At 41.5% G+C, this 17,824-nt stretch overlaps 2 protein-coding genes across 2 annotated transcripts; both read left to right on the top strand.

Moving 5' to 3' along the window:
* The first annotated feature begins 618 nt into the window (after nucleotides 1–618).
* Nucleotides 619–7,126, top strand: zgc:153675 (uncharacterized protein LOC768179 homolog). Its single transcript, XM_035631086.2, has 3 exons — nucleotides 619–966; nucleotides 3,867–3,954; nucleotides 5,643–7,126. The coding sequence occupies exons 1-3, from the start codon at nucleotides 958–960 to the stop codon at nucleotides 5,927–5,929; spliced, it is 384 nt and encodes a 127-aa protein (XP_035486979.1). The 5' UTR covers nucleotides 619–957; the 3' UTR covers nucleotides 5,930–7,126.
* A 1,010-nt stretch (nucleotides 7,127–8,136) lies between these two features.
* Nucleotides 8,137–14,406, top strand: hgh1 (HGH1 homolog (S. cerevisiae)). The gene is made up of 10 exons (XM_035632579.2): nucleotides 8,137–8,297; nucleotides 8,586–8,708; nucleotides 9,405–9,543; nucleotides 9,700–9,837; nucleotides 10,758–10,909; nucleotides 11,318–11,418; nucleotides 12,046–12,144; nucleotides 12,691–12,782; nucleotides 12,901–13,023; nucleotides 13,485–14,406. The coding sequence occupies exons 2-10, from the start codon at nucleotides 8,599–8,601 to the stop codon at nucleotides 13,704–13,706; spliced, it is 1,176 nt and encodes a 391-aa protein (XP_035488472.1). The 5' UTR covers nucleotides 8,137–8,297; nucleotides 8,586–8,598; the 3' UTR covers nucleotides 13,707–14,406.
* The last annotated feature ends 3,418 nt before the right edge of the window (nucleotides 14,407–17,824 follow it).

Raw genomic sequence — 17,824 nt, 5'->3', positions numbered from 1 at the left:
TTATGTCACGTGTAAGGAATATGATTATTTTATTGTATTTATGTCTCATTTCTTCTTCTTGTATTTTATTTCATTTTGCACAGAGTTTGGATCTTTTATTGCTTTTATTCCCATGCTTGGGTTGCTTTTTACTTTGCCTAGATTATGTTTGATGTATATATATTTACTTCCGCACAATTCTGTAATATGTCATGTGAAAGCGTATCATTATTTTAATGTATTTATGGTTCATTTCTTCTTTTCTTTTATATGAAGGTGGTAGCCTGGTGGCTACCTAGATATGTAACAGAGGTGTAACTTGGGAAATGGATTAATAAAAATAGTCCCCCCCCCCCCCCCCCCCCCCTTTTTTTCTTTTTTACAGTATTGTGGACAAAAAATATTTGACCTTCTGGATGATTTCAGCTGTTCCTTATCTTTGAGAGAAACCGTTGGCTTCCTAACATGCTATTATGGCACAGACTGTATATATACTGTACATATCTTTATATACAGTCCGTGTATTAAAACACTTATCTAATTTAAGTGGTCACGTCACCGCCTGTGGGGCTTTTAATTTGAAGGCTGTGAGCGGAAGCGTGGTGTGTGTGTGTGCGTGTGTGTGTGTGTGTGTGTGTGTGTGTGTGTGTGCGAGGCGCCACGTCGGCAGAACCGTCAGTGTGAAAAGCGAGCTGCGTAGCGATCTGCCTGTAACCGCCGCGAGTCAGGGGGAAGTTTGGAAAGTTGCTGCGGACGAATGCGACACTAAAGCGCGAGAAGAAGAAGAAGAAGAAGAAGAAGAAGAAGAGGAGATCGGGCCCGCGAACAGTCCGAGCAGCAGCAGCAGCGTTTCGCCGACGACCGCCGTGATTTGAAAGTAGCGCAGAGTTAGTGTCGGGTCGTCGGAGTCGGAGACAGAAGCTGCTCGAGGCTCCACTTCCTCCGCCAGGTGCGCGATCGCAGGAGCAACCGGGAACAATGGTGAAGGTGAGAAACTCAGCAGAAAGAAAAAAAAAAACCCTATTGTAAAATATGATTCATAAACATGAGGGACGGGGGTTGTTTTTAATCATCATCATCATCATCTGAGATGCGTGACCCTGTGGTGTCGTAGCAGGCGGCTCCACGCGAGCGATCATGTGGATTTCGAATATAATAAGTGGTTATTGCATCATCTGTATCCTCCTTCGGGAGATTTGGAAAAAAAAATGTGTACATTTCTGTCCTCTACCTTTTTTTTAAAGTTAGGCCTCACGGCTTCTTGTACTCGTGTGTCGAGCTCTGGTGCAGCAGTGCCACAACCTACTGTGATAAACCAAACGTACACTTTTTTTTACATTGGACTTGGCCTCCAGATCGAACAGTGGCTTAATAATATCTAATATCAGAGAAAGACGATAACCGAAACAGCAGCAGCTCTTGACCTTGGGCCCGGGCCCCTCTTGTGGGTCACCAGAGAGAAAAAAGTGGGTGATGGTTTACAAGATGATTCATATCAAAGGAAATCACATTTATATTTGTTGCATTAAATCTCGTGGACTTATTTTGAACCATCTACGTGACATTTCATAATCAGAGAGCCACGGTATAGTCGCATTATCACCCACTTTGTGGCCACCGACTCACCTGTGATGAGAGGGAGGCATCCCTTGCATCTGATGAGTCACAAGTCAACAACCTTACCAAACATAAAGCTGAAGAAAATTTATATGAACTCATTTTGGCGGACGAGTGACGAGTCTTCAACAGGTTTCTTAAAGGATTACCAGGGACACCACCCACCATCGAGGAACCACAAACAAGAACAAACTGGACCGTGATTGCCTTGTGTGCAGGGATGGCAATGTATGCCAGACAACATTCCTTGGTGGAACGCAGTAGCTGAGAAGGAGCAAACGCCCGTAGTTGAGTGCAACCCCAGAATTGTTGGCAAGCATTGATGACACAAACTTGATGGGGCCTTTTTCAGCTGATCAAGACCAGACCTGCCGCTGCATTCTGGACCAACTGTATGGGTTTCACGGAACCCATACAGAAGCAAGGCCCGCCAAAAGGGAGAGAAGTAACCATGGTCTGTACCAAGAGTTGTGTAGCATTCTTGGACAGGTTAGGCTTGATTTGCCTTGAGTTGTATAGTGCAAAGTGCCACGACCGGGATACAGATGCAACGTGGTCAGAGAAGGATAGCTAGTCATCAAACATGACACCCAGAGATTAATCGTCAAAAAACAACAAATACTTAAGACTCAGAGTGGTTCAGTTGAAGGTGGCGTTTAATCTTAGATGTGGATATGTCCGACAATAGTTGGGTGTAGAGTATAGTTGTAAAGAGAAAGGGCCCCAGCACTGAGCCTTGGGGTACCTCGTCATGACCAATTGAAGGAATACTTTGTGCGAAAGGATTCAAACCACGACAGCACTTTGCCCATATCAGTACAGATGGCAAGATGCACTGGTTCACTGTATCAAAGGCTGCTGATAGGTCCAGCAAGATAAGAACCAAAGCTTGAGCAGCAGCTCTAGTTGGCCTTAGGACACTTGACACATACATCAGAGCCCTTTTAGTGGAGTTTGAAAACCACCCTTTTGGATTGACCAGCTGGGTCCTAAGAGATTGCCTTAGATACAGTACGTATGGAAGTAACGAAACCTGTCGATAGTTCTTAACTTGAGCAGGGTCGAGTGCAGGTGTTACCCGAGCCTGTTAAAATCTGCGATTGCTTGCGAAATGGTAGGAGATATGACTTGGTCCAAGGCTGGTGGGAATTGGCTCCATCGCACGCTTGGTAGGACGGGAATTTTGATACCTCATTCTCAGAGGAGTGACTGAAAGAAACCTGTATCTACAGATTGGGGGAGACAGAGAAGTACATGTAGCAGGATTGCCACATGTTATGCTTTCTGAGCCTCCGCCCTCTAGCCTTGCGCTAGAGGGCGGAGCGAGGGAGGTGGTGAGCTCCTGACCAGAGGAGGCAGAGAAGAGCATAGGACCGACCATGACTGGGGTTTTGGCTAAAAATAAATCAACTGTAAAAAGCCACCTTGTGTTGATATTCTACCATCAGTGACAAATAAAGAGAAGGGAAAAACTCTGGTAAAAATTTAATTTAAAAAATGTGTGAGGTAGTGTACCAGACACCCCAAAAAACACCCAATGATAAATTTAAAAAACTGTCTAGGTCTATAAATACAAATCAGCCAGGTTGATATCAGCTTAATAAAACCATTTAAGTTGAATTAGTTGATTAATCATTTAGTAAATATGTGCTGGTTTTTATCAGCCTCAATGATAAACAACTGAATATCTTCCAGATTTGGTACTGTAGGACAAAAAGGCTCTGTGAAAGTTAATTTTTACAATGTCAAATTTCCTGTTGTCTTGTTCACAATAATAAATATAAGAGATCCATATCAAATATTGTTTATGTTTTAAAATTTCTACAGGTTTATATATTTTTATTGTTTTTTTTAAATCTCAAATATAATGGAGGTATACTATTTACTATGTAATCAGTAAGGCTAAATAATAAGTGACTTCCAATGAATGTCATCCTCATAAAGTAGGACTGGATTTGAAATGACGTGATGCAAGATCCTGCTGAGACTGATTATTTAAACATTGGGGACATATATTAAATCTAGTCTAAAATTTGCACACTATAAATGTGAATTTTGAAGTATCTTATCATAGGTCAACAAGATAATTAAAATAAGTATATATCTGATGCAAGATATCAGTGGGAATTTTTTTTGATAGTCACTGCTACAGATAAATATTGGTATTGAGATTTGACACCCAGCCATGTAAGTATTACAGTCAGATAAGTACAGTGAAGCTTGGTTTATTTGGAGTAAAGACAACCTGGGGGTTTTCCTGTGTTTTCCAGAATGTGAACAGTGTTAACGTAGAGCCCCAACCCGGGACCAGCGTGGCTTCAGACGAGGCTGAACCCGCCTTCATCCCGCCTGCAGAGGGTAAGTAGCGAGTCCCTCCCCTGGGCAGCGATTAAATGCAGAAACATCAGCCGGGAATATGGCGCAATCTGTGCTCACATGTTGCCTGCTGCTATTTCAGAAAGCGCTGGGTTTGTCTGGGGAATATGTTTGTTTGTGCAAGTGTGGCTGCAGCTCCGACCTGCTATTTGTGTCCCAATACCGAGATGCTTTGCTCAACTTCGGTCCCCACAGTGCTGCTTACTGGATGAAGCATGACTCTTGTCCTCAGGATTATTATCAGGTCTGATGACCATTAATCTGGTCAACAAATCCCAGATTAAAAGATACACCCCTGGTTCTGTTCAAGCACCGATTTGCCATAGGCACATACCAAAAAAGTTTCTCAGCACAGCTCACCACTTTTTTGTTAGCCAGGTCAGAAGCTCTTAGCTCTACGGATGTCAAGGTTAGTTAGATGGTCCATCACTTTGGTCCAGGCGGAAATCTGATGATTTGGATCAGATTACCTGAATTCTTCACTTATGCCACTAGCAGGTCAAACTTCTCCAATATCCAGAGAAATATTCCAACATCTACCTGATATTTGTTGGGATGTTCAGACGACATATATTACCTCAGCTAATGTCAGGTAGGTTAAGTACAACATTTTTCCAACACTTTGGTTGACGCTTGCATCTCTTAAGGTGTCTTGGAGTGAGGTTTACACAAGCGCCTGTACTCTAAAATGGATCCCAACAGCCTCAGCTGTACTTTGTGTTTAGTTCTAATTACACAAAGTGAATGTTGGCCTTCTTTGAACATGATGAGAATAACACCTGCTGACTTTTACAGTAGTTCTTTTAAACACAAATTCATACCTGAATGTCATGACCTCAGCCGTGAGCCTGTTGTCACGAGGTGTCGGGTTTTGGGCACGACGCTATTTCTAAAAGCTTGGCGCTGACTTCACGCCAGATGGAAGACATAATTGGCACATTGGGGGCGAGCACTAATGTTCAGTCTGCACCTCTGCTGCAGTGTCACTCTGTTCACACCCAACAACTGACGAACCAATCCAAACCCTGATGCATCCTGTTCTTCTTTTGCCACAGAGCTTCATTGTTCCTACATCACCATGAACACACACTGCAGTTTATTTTGACTTGGTCCCACATCGTCTGGCTGCGGAAAGTTCTCACCAGAACAAAAGAAACCTCTGTAAATACATAATTCCAATCAAATTCGCTATTTAGCCCTTCTTCATTAATATTACACTCGTCATTTTGTGACCCGGACAGGGAAGAGGAGTCAGAAAGTATTGAAAGACAAACTATCATTTTGTTCAATTTGGTTTTTTAATGAGATTTGTTCTCATAGATATTTGGTAGCAACATGGGTTTTCTATAAACTACTTTTTTTACTTTAATCAAATATTGATTGATCAATAAGTCAATAGTCAGAAAATTATTTCGAAATAGGATAATTGATCCTTTGTGCAGCTTGCAGCTCTCAAACGTGAGGATTCAATGCTTTGTCATGTACATCTTTAATCTTGTGATCTGAACAACAATAACGGCCATTTTCTGTATTTTCTGACATATTACAGACAAAGAGATCAAATCGATCAATCAGTTAGCTGCAGCTGTATGTATGATAGTGGAAAACCTGTGTGAAGATTGTTATTTCAAGCGTTTTGTTTGTTTGATTGTTGTTGTTTGTTCTTACAGACACCGGCAAGGACCATGTGGTGGCTCAGCCCGGCATGATGTGGCGTGTGACCGGTGGCCTCTTCAACGTCACCAAAGGCGTCGTTGGTGCCGCGGTGGGGGGAGTGGCCTGGGTGGGCGGCAAGAGCCTGGAGATCACCAAGACGGCCGTGACCACGGTGCCGGCCATGGGCGTGGGGTTGGTGAAGGGCGGCGTGTCTGCCGTGGCCGGCGGCGTCTCCTCGGTGGGTTCGACGGTAGCCAATAAAGTCCCGTTCACATCCAAGAGGAAAGACAAGGCCGAGTGAAGATTAGGATGGAGGAGGAGGAGGAGGAGGAGGAGGAGGAGGAGGAGGAGGAGGAGGAGGAGGATGATGATTCATGATGGACTTGCCCCGCCCTGAGCCAACACACAGAGAGAGAGAGAGAGAGGCTGCCCGCAGATCTCTGTCTGCCAATCAGACTCCACAGTGCCTTCAGATGCCTTTCTCGGCTTTGAACAGAAAAGTCTCGTCACCATACCGAGATGTAGACTTTGATGCAAAAACACTACAATCTGCGCCTAAAAGTTCAGTAGTACTACGTTACCATGGTAACCTGTTATTACCAGCCGAGTCCCCGAAAAATGCTTCCACAATCCCTTCCCTGACCTGGAGCGAGCTTTGTATAGCTGGAACTGAATATCTGTCTCCAGGAAGGTTACACGAACTGGGATCCACTTTCAGCGTGTGCTGAACTTCTTGATGCTGTCGAATATTTTTATCCGTTTACAATCCAGACTGACGCTCTTTTCATTTCCTCACTCTTATTTTCCAGTCTATACACATTCGGTGAAATGTTTTCTGAATTAAGATTTCTTATTTTTAGTTGGTTTGCAATCATGTTGAAGTAATATGGAAATCTGTGCGACAGAAATGCTGTGTGTGTTTGTGTAGTGAAAAGTAAAATATTTCAACATTGGAAACGAGGGATCAGAATTATTGTTCAGTCTCTACATCCTCCGCTGTGTCTGACCTTTAATCTTTTAGAAGAGCCCAGGGCGGTGTTGTACCCAGCAGCCTCCACTCCACATGTAGGAAGACTTATTTAAAATGATGTTGACACAATCACATGTACACCGACATTGGGCTCGCGTCTGTTTCTACAGCTATAATATTACTGGAATGTTTTGTTTTCCGTTTGTCTCAATTGTAAAAACGCTGCACCGGACCTTGACATTTTTTTTTTTGAGCAGCATTTGATTTGTTGATGGTTGTGTGTGAAAGTAAAAAGGGCCAAATGTTGTCTGAAGACAGTAAAGGTCGAACTGTACCTTTAAATCGGAAGGGGAACACTACCGTGGTGCAGGCAACACTTTGAACATTAATAAACGTCAATATCAGCATTTCAGTGCAACATATGGAGTGAGTGGGAGCGGTTGCTGGTTGGACTCAACTATGTGAATGTCTTGTATGTGTTTTTGTTTTTTCAATATATCAATAAAGTAGTTTGGAAGGTAAAATATATCTCAGGTGCAAACTGTCCTGCTTTCTCAATGTCTGTGTGCGTGTCCTTGTGTTTCAACTGGGATGGAAAATCTCAACTATTTAATGGAATTTTCGTGAAGATGCTCATGATCCTATCAATTCTCCTGACTTTTCCTCCACTGCCACCATGGTGTCTCTGAGGTTTTGTATGATGAATATCAATAAAACATGGATGGATTCTCAAGACGTATCAGACACATTCACACCTCCCCATCTGGATGAACTCTTATTACTTTGTTTTTTTTTATCTTGCACCATAATCGGGTTGAAATGTATAATTTGTTTTGAAAAGGCCTTAAAATATGAAGTATAGTTTTACTGGTTTTACTTACATTGGTTGGTTTCTTAAGTTATCAGGTCTATGTAGCCTTCTGCTTTATATTTTGGGCGGGTAATAAAGCGGATAGTGTACTGCCAATGCGCACTGAGTACTGGAAATACTCGAAATACGTGATATACTCATGAGACTCAATACATTTCGAAACTCACAGGAACACATCCCCACATGTTCGAAATACAAACGAAGAGAGGACACGGTTGGAAAATAGAGAGATGCTGGGCATGCATGGAATATTGAAGGGTTACTTGGTACACATGGAGATAAGGTGTGGAAAGCACAGAAAGGGGTTAGTTTTTTAAATGTTATCATTTTAAATTTTATTTTTATTTTATTTTATTTTATTTTATTTTATTTTATTTTATTTTATTTTATTTTATTTTATTTTATTTTATTTTATTTTATTTCATTCATTTCATTTCATTTCATTTCATTTTATTTTATTTTATTTTATTTTATTTTATTTTTTAGGATATAGATTTTGAAATAAATCCTTTTCCGCATACTCCGGTACAGTAGGGGGCGGTATGCACCTGATAGTTGGTATTGCAATCCGCCCCCAAAAAAAACAAAGAAGAAGAAAAATAAAGGGAAGAACACCTCCTCGCCTTCAGGGGGCAGTAACACCCGGACAGGAACTCATCTGCTCACAAAAATAAGAGAAGAAGAAAAGGAGTTGTCAACCCGGAAGTGAAGCCGTGTTGCCGTGTCCACATGTTTATCACCGTTCACATGTAGAGGAATATATTTATCTATATTTAAAAGGCTTAACCATCGAAATGAGAAGCGGACACTTCCTGTAGACAGTGAAAGGTAAATTATATATTTTAATGCACATTGTAGATATTCAAAAAACAAACTCCAGCAGTGGATTTTTGCTGTCATGCTGAGTTTGGTTTCAATGATTTCAGATCAGGTTGTAAGTAACTATACATCAGCATTGTGTGTGTGTGTGTGTGTGTGTGTGTGTGTGTGTGTGTGTGTGTGTGTGTGTGTGTGTGTGTGTGTGTGTGTGTGTGTGTGTGTGTGTGTGTGTGTGTCTGTGTGTGTGTGTGTGTGTGACCTGATGGTCACGTTGTTGTTGTTGTTGTTGTTTGTCAGACGTAGTGAGAAGATGTTGAACGACTCTGAGGCTGCGGAGCTGCTCTCCTTCCTGAGCCCCAGCACACGTCCTGATGTCAAAGGTCACACGACAGAATACATCCTGGGTCTGTCTGGAAACAGGTGGGATGATGATGAGGAGGAGGATTAATAATGTTGACTAGGACTGGCATTGCATCTCTCAAAATAATTAGTAAAAGTGTGTTGATAATAATACAAATCACTAATTCAATGGAATCTTTTGGTAACACTTATTGAGCATTTGTAAGCTGTAAATATGAATAAATGTATGTTTATCACTGACTATAATGCAGTTGTAAATATTTAATATTGTATCCAAATGTCCCCTGTGCTACAACAACACAGTTGCAATAGTATGAAATGAATTAAGCACATACACATGGCCTCATATCTAATTACAACTACATTGTATATGTATATTATATGTTTTTATGCTTATCTAAATGCTAGATAGTGGGAGTAGTTATTCAACATTAACTGTCAACGAAATATTAACGTTAATGTAAAGAGCCCGATCTCACGGGAGCAAACTCTCTTTGCTTCATATCTCAAGATTCTACCAAACAGGTTTATCAAGGTTATTCTTGAGGAGAAGCAAAATAAACAATTATTAAAACTTTCCCCCTGCTTCTTTGCAGTTTTGTTGTTATCATTACTCTTTTACCAGTCGACATATAAACTGTTCTGTTTTAACATTTTGTGTATCCATTGCTTTCATGTGCCTTTACTGTTGAATGCACATTTGTTTGTTTATCATATTTATTTTCTGTCTGTGTGTGTGTGTGTTTGTGTTTTCAGGGATGGCTGCCGCTTCCTCCGCTCTAAACCTGACTTGATTGTTGCCCTCTTTGCGTTGACCTCTGACCCCTCCATCGCCATAGTGAAGGACTGTTACTACATCCTCATCAACCTGTCGGCTGATGAGACTCTGCACAAGGTGAGGTTTGAACTAACTGTTGCGATACATTATTAATTATAAAGGACTTTTCTGTCAGAGACATTGTAATTCAACGTTGATTCAGTGTTACGTGTATGTGTTTGTGTGTGTTTGTATTTGTGTTTGTGTTTGTGTTCTTGGTCTCGTCCCACTCAGGTGTTGGTGGAAGATGTTAAAGTTCTCCCGGTGTTACTGAAGAACCTCGTGGATCCAGAATACCCGTTTTCTGACCAGATATGCTCCATCCTGTCAAACCTGACCCGCCACGAGAAGACTTGCAAGACCCTGTTCTCGGTGGGTCCCGGCTGAGGCTTCAGACATTTGACCCTGGGATGGGGAAGAGGTGTTTTTTTGGTGGAGTGGTGTGATAGAGGGATGTGGCTGGTTCCCACACAAAGTCACATGCAAAGCATTTAAATGTAGATAGATAGATAAAGAGAGAGAATGAGAGTGAATGTTTTCATTATTCACAAAGGACGTTTGCAATGTTGTAGCAGCCACTTTACATAGATTGCAACAACAACAACGAGATTACTAGCAAGCAATACAACAAAAATTATATACAATACTCAAACAGACTAAATTAATTAGAATTAGAAAGCCACTTTTCATACAACAAGATTAGGAGAGCTAAAAATAGACACAACGCAGACAAACATACTCACAGGTTCTAAACAAATACACACGTCCTATTAAATAATAAATAATCTAGTTTTTGGGCTAATGTATTTTTTTTATCTTTGGAGTGAATAAACTAACTAGGGCTGCAACTAACGATTATTTTCATTATTGGTTAGTTGTTTGGTTCATAAAAAGGTGAAAAATGTCAATCGTGTTTCCCAAAACCCCAACACCCCAAGACTTTCAAATTTTTTCTCAAAAACTACTTGAACCGATTAATCGATTATCAACATAGTTGGTGATTCATTTAGTAGTCGATTATTAAACGATTAATCAATAGACTGTTGCAGCTCTAAAACAAACAGTTTAACAGATATCCAGACCCTAATAGATTCTAGATCTCACAGACAGACAGGAAATAGACAAAAACTAAAACAATCAATACACAATCCATTGTTTAGTCTCCTCTCGCCGTGAATATTTTAGTGCTCGACTCCTCTTGTGTCAGCGAGCTGCGGATCCACACAGAACCTCTCAATTGTTAGAACGAAGTGCCGGATGACGAGACATGAACCGGTTCTCTGCTGTTGCAGGTCTTCCAGGAGGAGCTGGGCCTCACTCAGCTGGTCGAGATGTTCTGCACCGAAGGTTACAACAAGCAGGCGACGTTGCACTGCCTCGGCCTTCTGCTGTCCAACCTGACGCAGCTGCCGGAGGCCCGAGAGCACATCGTGGACAAGAACAGGTGACTGATGATCTCACTGCAGGGTCTGCGTCAGTCGTAACCCATTTTTGTGAAGCAGCTGGCCACATGTGCACCCTTTTTAAAGTGGGCGGAGCTTTGAATACATATCCACATATCCTGCACTGCTCTACGGCACCAGTGAGAATTTAAGAGAAGAGACTGAGGAGAGCAACCAGAGTCTGGATCAGAGGTCTGAAGCTGATATGAGCTCTGGTTTCTCATTTGTATCTCACTGTGTCCAGTACTATACTTTTTACATGATGAGTAAATACTTTTGGTTCACGTCTTGTGCCAAAAGGTTCAGGACAGATCCACTCATATTCCTGGAAAATGTAACTGATAATTCAGACATTGACATCTGCCGATGTGCTGCTGCATTCTGTAACGGTGTGTGTCTGTGTGTTGCAGGTGTGTGGTCCAGAGGTTGTTGCCCTTCACTCAGTACCAAACGTCGGTGGTGAGGAGGGGAGGAGTCATAGGAACTCTGCGCAACTGTTGCTTTGACCACGGTGAGAGACACGCGTTACACTTCATCGTCACATAATCCAGAGTTTTACTCCACACAAGGCGTTTAGTGAGGAGGGCGCAGATTCACACAGTGAAGGTTTTGATTTATAGATCTGCATCGGATCTTACTTTTTGACATCACCACTGGTGCACTCCCGTGATTTGATTTGATTTTCTTCTTCCCCTGAGGCAATGGGCAAGTTCCTCTGTGGAACATGAAGCCAATTTCACCCCCAAACTGAAATTACCTCGTGACCCCCGTAGTTGAGATCACTGCACTAAACATCATCTCGAGAATAGTGTCATACAAATTCAGACCCGTGATTTGATTGATGAGGGCAAGATTCAATCTGAACAATGTCTACCAGCGTGAGAAACACAGTCGGCCAATCACATTGCCCACAGTATCCCCGTAGCCCCGGCGTGTTGTTAAGAATTTACGGAGGCGTGTGTCAGCTGTCTCTCCAGTGAACCTGATGTCTGTCCGAAGTGATAACTCCAGCTGAACGAGCTAAAAACATGGCGATTAGACAAATAGAATAAACTTGTAAAAACCCAACGGTGCATCCAGTCGCCTGACATCCAGACGCCCGACGTCCAGTCGCCTGACGTCTCCTCCCTGTGTCCAGGTCACCATGAGTGGTTGCTGAGTGACGATGTGGACATCCTGCCCTTCCTCCTGCTGCCGCTGGCCGGTCCAGAGGAGCTGTCAGAAGAAGAAAATGAAGGTCGGGATCTGTTTCCTAATTCAGCTTTGTAAATCCAGAGGGTTCAATGCACTGTTTAGTTTTAGTTTAGTTCAGTTTCAAGAAGTTGCTGCTCCTCGACCACTGAGATCCTCAAACTCTCTGGTCTTGTGGGCGTTTTCCCAAAAACCAGAACTCCGACCTATGGTGATGCAGCATTTTGTTTCATAGGCCCTCACGTCTGGAACATGTGATGTGGTCCACAGCGTCAATCTGAACCGTAGAACTGATTTTTGTCTTTTCTTAGTGGTATTTTTGTATCTTAATGTGTTTTATCGTTTTGTGTCTTATTTACTTCTCCTATTCTAATGTACAACAAACAGCCTACACATGGTGGATGTCAGTCAAACCTCTCCAGGTCTAAAACGGCAACTTTAGGGATCTCTTCTTTTCAGAACGACCCAAAACACCAAGTACACAATTTGGACATGAATCACAATGCAAGCGTACTCAGATTCTTTATGTCGGCCCAAATAAACCTCGGTTCAGTCTGATTCGGACTCTGACAGATGTTGGTGTGATCTTCAGGTTTGCCCGTGGACCTGCAGTATCTGCCAGAGGACAAGAAGAGAGAGGACGACCCCGACATCAGGAAGATGCTGCTGGAAACACTCTTCCTGGTACAAACACACACACACACACACACACACACACACACACACACACACACACACACACACACACAGTCACACAGTCACACACCGTACAGAGCTTCTTCACCGTTTGTCTGTTGCGCAGCTGACGGCGACAAAGGCCGGCCGGCAGACGCTGAAGGAGAAGAACGTTTATCCGATCATGAGAGAGTTTCACACGTGGGAGAAGGAACCTCACGTCGCGGCAGCCGCTGAAAGACTGATCCAGGTAGGAAACATCACGATCACTGAATGAGGTAATTAGGTGTCGTTTACATGAACCAGAGAACAACCAACAAATCATCACTCTAAATTTTACTTGAATGTATTCCAGTGACTTTGTACTGTTGATGATAAAATACACATTAACCCAAAATGAACGAGTTTAAATATCAATCTTTTATTATGAGAATCAGTACTAGAACAGGTGACGTCAGAATTGGAAGTATGAATATTTCTATATCAATCATGACATCACATTTAACTTTTCTGGAGAAACCGTGACTTACGCAGTCAGAATGTAAATATGTAAACAGTTTGATTTTAAAATGATTTATTTACATAATAATAATTCACTTTAATTTGAGTCCGAAAAAAGTGTCGGAACCCTGCTAATGAACTGACCGCTCCACTGTCACGTCCGGCGCCGTCGTCTGATCCTGAGACACTTTTCCTCCCGCTCCTCCTCAGGTGCTGATCGGCGACGAGCCGCAGACGGGGATGGAGAACCTGATGGAGGTGGAGATTCCCGAGGACGTGGAGGAGAAGCTGAAGGAGGTCGACGTCAAAGAACAGCAGGAGCTGGAGAAGGAGGAGGAGAAGAGGCGGGAGGAGGAGGAGGAGGAGGAGAAAAAGAGGAACAGTGATGCGGAGCAGAGAGACAGAGAACAGGAGAGCGGACTGATACAGTAAAACCCTGTTTTATACATTCATAAAACAGTTCTGACTTCAACGGGAAATGACGATATGTCATTCAGACATAAGTGTCAGTTAAATGATCGTTTCAGCTTCGTTCAGACGGGACGTAACAGTAGGTAATGATACGAGAGAAGAGCAGTGCCTTTTGTTCTGTCACGCGCTGCATCAGCGATTCATTTAAAAAAAAAAAAAAGCAGATGAATGATACTTTAATTAAAGACCGTTTGATAATGAAGCACACGTTCGGCTGGGGACACAATTGTGACTCTTCTCACAACACAAAGGAGAAAAAATAAAATAGACTTTTACTCCCTGATCCCACTCGAGAAGAACTGGCTCGTTCGCAGTGTTTTGTGTTTACAAAAATTTCTTTCTGCATTTTAAAAAAGGACGATTGACACATTTTTTACTATTTTGCTCCTTGAACATAGAGCAAGTCTGAGCTGTTATTATACCAAAGCGTATGCCATCATTACTTGTATCTTAAAGCCACTTACTTACTTATTAAGACACGAGGTGACATATACAACTGCAGTACTGCACAACTGGACGAGTTCTGGCCTCCTGATCTTTCATCTTTTTTTCTTTTAGAGTTTTAGACACTGAATCGATTTCTTAATTTTTGGCCACATTGAAAACCTCCGGTTTGTTGCAGATAAATACAATAAAAGCAGCCTATTGTATTATAATCTAATTATATGTTGTTGTTTTTTTTATCAACATGGTTGGTTCTTGTCAGATTTTTCACCAAACTTCACGACAGTTGTTTCTCCTCAAACCCCGACTGACCAGCAGGGGGCGTCCGAGCATTTACAACTTCTGTCATTTCTCTGCTGAAGCTCAAACTTCATGAAAACTTATGGACATCATATTTAAATAAATAAATGAATGAATAAATAGTATATGTATATATATATATATATATATATATATATATATATACACATATGAGTATCTCACAGTATGAACCAGTACAAAGTTTATCTTTTTTATTTGATAAGTTGAAATTAAGTTTGTACCTTTTGTGTTTTTAACAGTGACTTACATCAGAATTCAGATATTCTCATGTGTTCTCAGACAATTCAATTAAAAACTACTGTATCACAAAAAAAAAAGCTGCAGTAAACTTAACAACATTTACAACGAAGTGTCTCGAGTCCCCAGATCAAACCAGGAAGTGAAGCACTGCTGCCCCGTGCACTCGTTTGTTTTCATGCCTTTGTGAGGACCGGTTTCAGTTCAAACCCCATTAAACTTTACGACGTGTCTGAAAATGAAAGCCGTTTTTAAAAAGTGAGATTTTGAGATTGTTGAGAATTTGCAAAAACAGAAATAAGATTTTAGAATAAGATGTTTTTTATATGAAAACCTTTGAAAAGTGAAGGGCTGTTTTTTTTTTCCGAGAGTTGAAAAGTAAGAACAATTTGAAAAGGTGCGGCCATTTTTGGAAAGTGCAGACAACTTTACAAATGTTATTTTATGGTGCTGTATGTCAATAAGGGTCCTCACAGGTAAACAAGTACAAGTGTGTGTGTGTGTGTGTGTGTGTGTGTGTGTGTGTGTGTGTGTGTGTGTGTGTGTGTGTGTGTGTGTGTGTGTGTGTGTGTGTGTGTGTGTGTGTGTGTGTGTGTGTGTGTGTGTGTGTGTGTGTGTGTGTGTGTAAGCCGTTTAGCATTTACTTTATCATAGAAAACCTTATTATTTCAGGAGCCTTGCAGGTGCAGGAGTACACAGCGTGTACTTGTGTGTGAACCCTGCCGTGTCTTTATCAGCGTCTGTGTGAGTCTTTCCACCTCGGCACAAGGTCACAGGCAAACAGAGGAAGTAGCTACGATATGTTGTCACTTATCTTTCTTAAAGTCCTCAGAGGGAATTCGTATTCCTTCCCTTTAATTTTAAAACTTTTTTAAAAAAGGATAGAAGCGAAAATGAAGCACCTTCATGATTCATCCATAATTATTTAACAGAACCATTTCAAATGATATCTTATTTTAGGACGTGACAAACTCACACTGCCAACAATGTCCAGATATCATTTACCTATATCAAGATAAGATGAGGTAGGACTTTATACATCATACGCTGGGGAAATTTGACCTGTTAGAGCAGCAGGGTATGGCAAAGAATAGCAAAAAATATGCAATAAAAAATACAGGAACAAAACTATTTTTAATAAAGCTACACACACACACACATATATATATATATATATATATATATATATATATATATATACAGAGTATATTGCCTTGTGAAGGAAGTCTAAAATGTGCAGTGGATTGAAGTAATAAATATGCATATGACTAGAGCTGCAACAGTTACACATTTAATCGATTAGTAATCGCCAGCTATTTTGATAATCGATTAATCGGTTCAAGTAGTTATTGTGATGAAAAACAAGAAAATATCTTTGGTGTATGGACAACAACAAAACATCACCCCGGAGGTTTCGGGAAACAGCGTTTTATTTCTCGGACCAAACAACTAATCGATTAATCGAGAAAATAATCGGCAGATTAATCCATTGTGAAAATAATCGTTTGTTGCAGCCCTACATCTGACAAATTGTAAAAAGTGTGGTGGATGTTAATAGCAATGAATATAGAAGATGGTGTGATACAGCAGGACAGTGTCAGCTCCTACATTTCGTAAGCGTCTGACGATCGGTCTCTATGGAGCAAAGGAAACATCACGCTGTGTCACAGCATGAAGACCAGCGTGGACACAGATTTGTAGATTTTGAGTGGGATGTTTGGCAGCCGGGCCTCAGAGCTGTTCCCGGGTCAGAGGACCAGACGACATGTCGAGACGCAACACACTGCTGCATTTTTGTCCTCTTCTTCGTTCACAGGAGGGTGACGACAGGAGGGAGAAGAGGAAGAAGTCTCTCTCCTCTTGCGTCGCGGGCAGGGAGGGGGCTCGGCGTCTCTCTGCGCTGGCTGTGAAATTTCGCAGGACCGACTTTGACCCGGCCAATCAGTCGTGAGGTTTCCCGTTTCACTCACTTCCCATGTGTGGACCCTCAGGGGGCGCGCACACGCACACGCACACGCACGCAGTACGTGTCCGACGTGGGCCACACGCCGGCGGTCCTGTTGTCTTGTGTTGTTGGATATTAACTGCCAACGTGTACATGTGCCGCCCGCAGCGCCTTTCTGACAGCTGGAGTCGCTGCCTCCTTCATAACTATAATGATATTTACAAGCAGCCGACGAGGGGCTGAGGAGACATGATGCACATGTCACTGTGGTTTACATCCTTCACCACCGACGACAACAAATAATGTAATGAAGTTGAATCAAAAGGGGAAGTTGGGGCATAACAGACATTTTGGTCGCTGCCTATTTACTTGTACTATGTATTTTACACATGAACAATAAGAACTCTGATATAGAGATGCAACAGTTGATCCATTAGTAATCTACTACTAAACTATTTTGATGTTTGATATCAAGTAGTTTTTATGGTAAAAAAAAAAAAAGCTCAAAATTCTCTGATTTCAGCTTCTTAAATGTGAATATGTTCTGGTTTCTTTGCTCCTCTGTGACAGTGAACTGAATATCTTTGGTGTGTGGACAAAACAAAACATCATCTTGGTGATTCGGGAAACACAATCTGCATTTTTCATAATTTTATCGACCGAACAACCAACCGATTAAATCTAAAAGATAATGGACAGATGAATTGATAATTTAAAAAATCGTCAGTCGCAGCCCTACTTACACACCATGATGCATCAGCCGTGAAGACTTTTGATAAGGGCCATATGGATATAAGTAATACTACAGCCTCACGAATACTCATATAATTTCTGCATAATCTACATAATCATGTATAAATATAAAAAAAACAGGTTTGCAGACACATGTAGTGTGACGTCCAGTAAAAATGTGATCTGATCAAGAATTTGGAAAACTGAAGAATGAGAGGAAACTGTAAAAATAGTGTTAGTCCAGACTTCAGTCTCAGTGAAGCAACAAAAATAATAATAATCCAGTAATTACATGAATTATTCATAAATGTTTGTCACGGTGTTACAGACCAAACACCCTATCACAATGTTGGACTCACATATGGCATTAAAAGAAATGGCATTATAATTCATATATTCA

The sequence above is a fragment of the Scophthalmus maximus genome, chromosome 6 (assembly GCF_022379125.1).
Source record: "Scophthalmus maximus strain ysfricsl-2021 chromosome 6, ASM2237912v1, whole genome shotgun sequence".
Classification (NCBI taxonomy): Eukaryota; Metazoa; Chordata; class Actinopteri; order Pleuronectiformes; family Scophthalmidae; genus Scophthalmus; species Scophthalmus maximus.
This window is presented reverse-complemented; position numbering and strand designations above follow the sequence as displayed.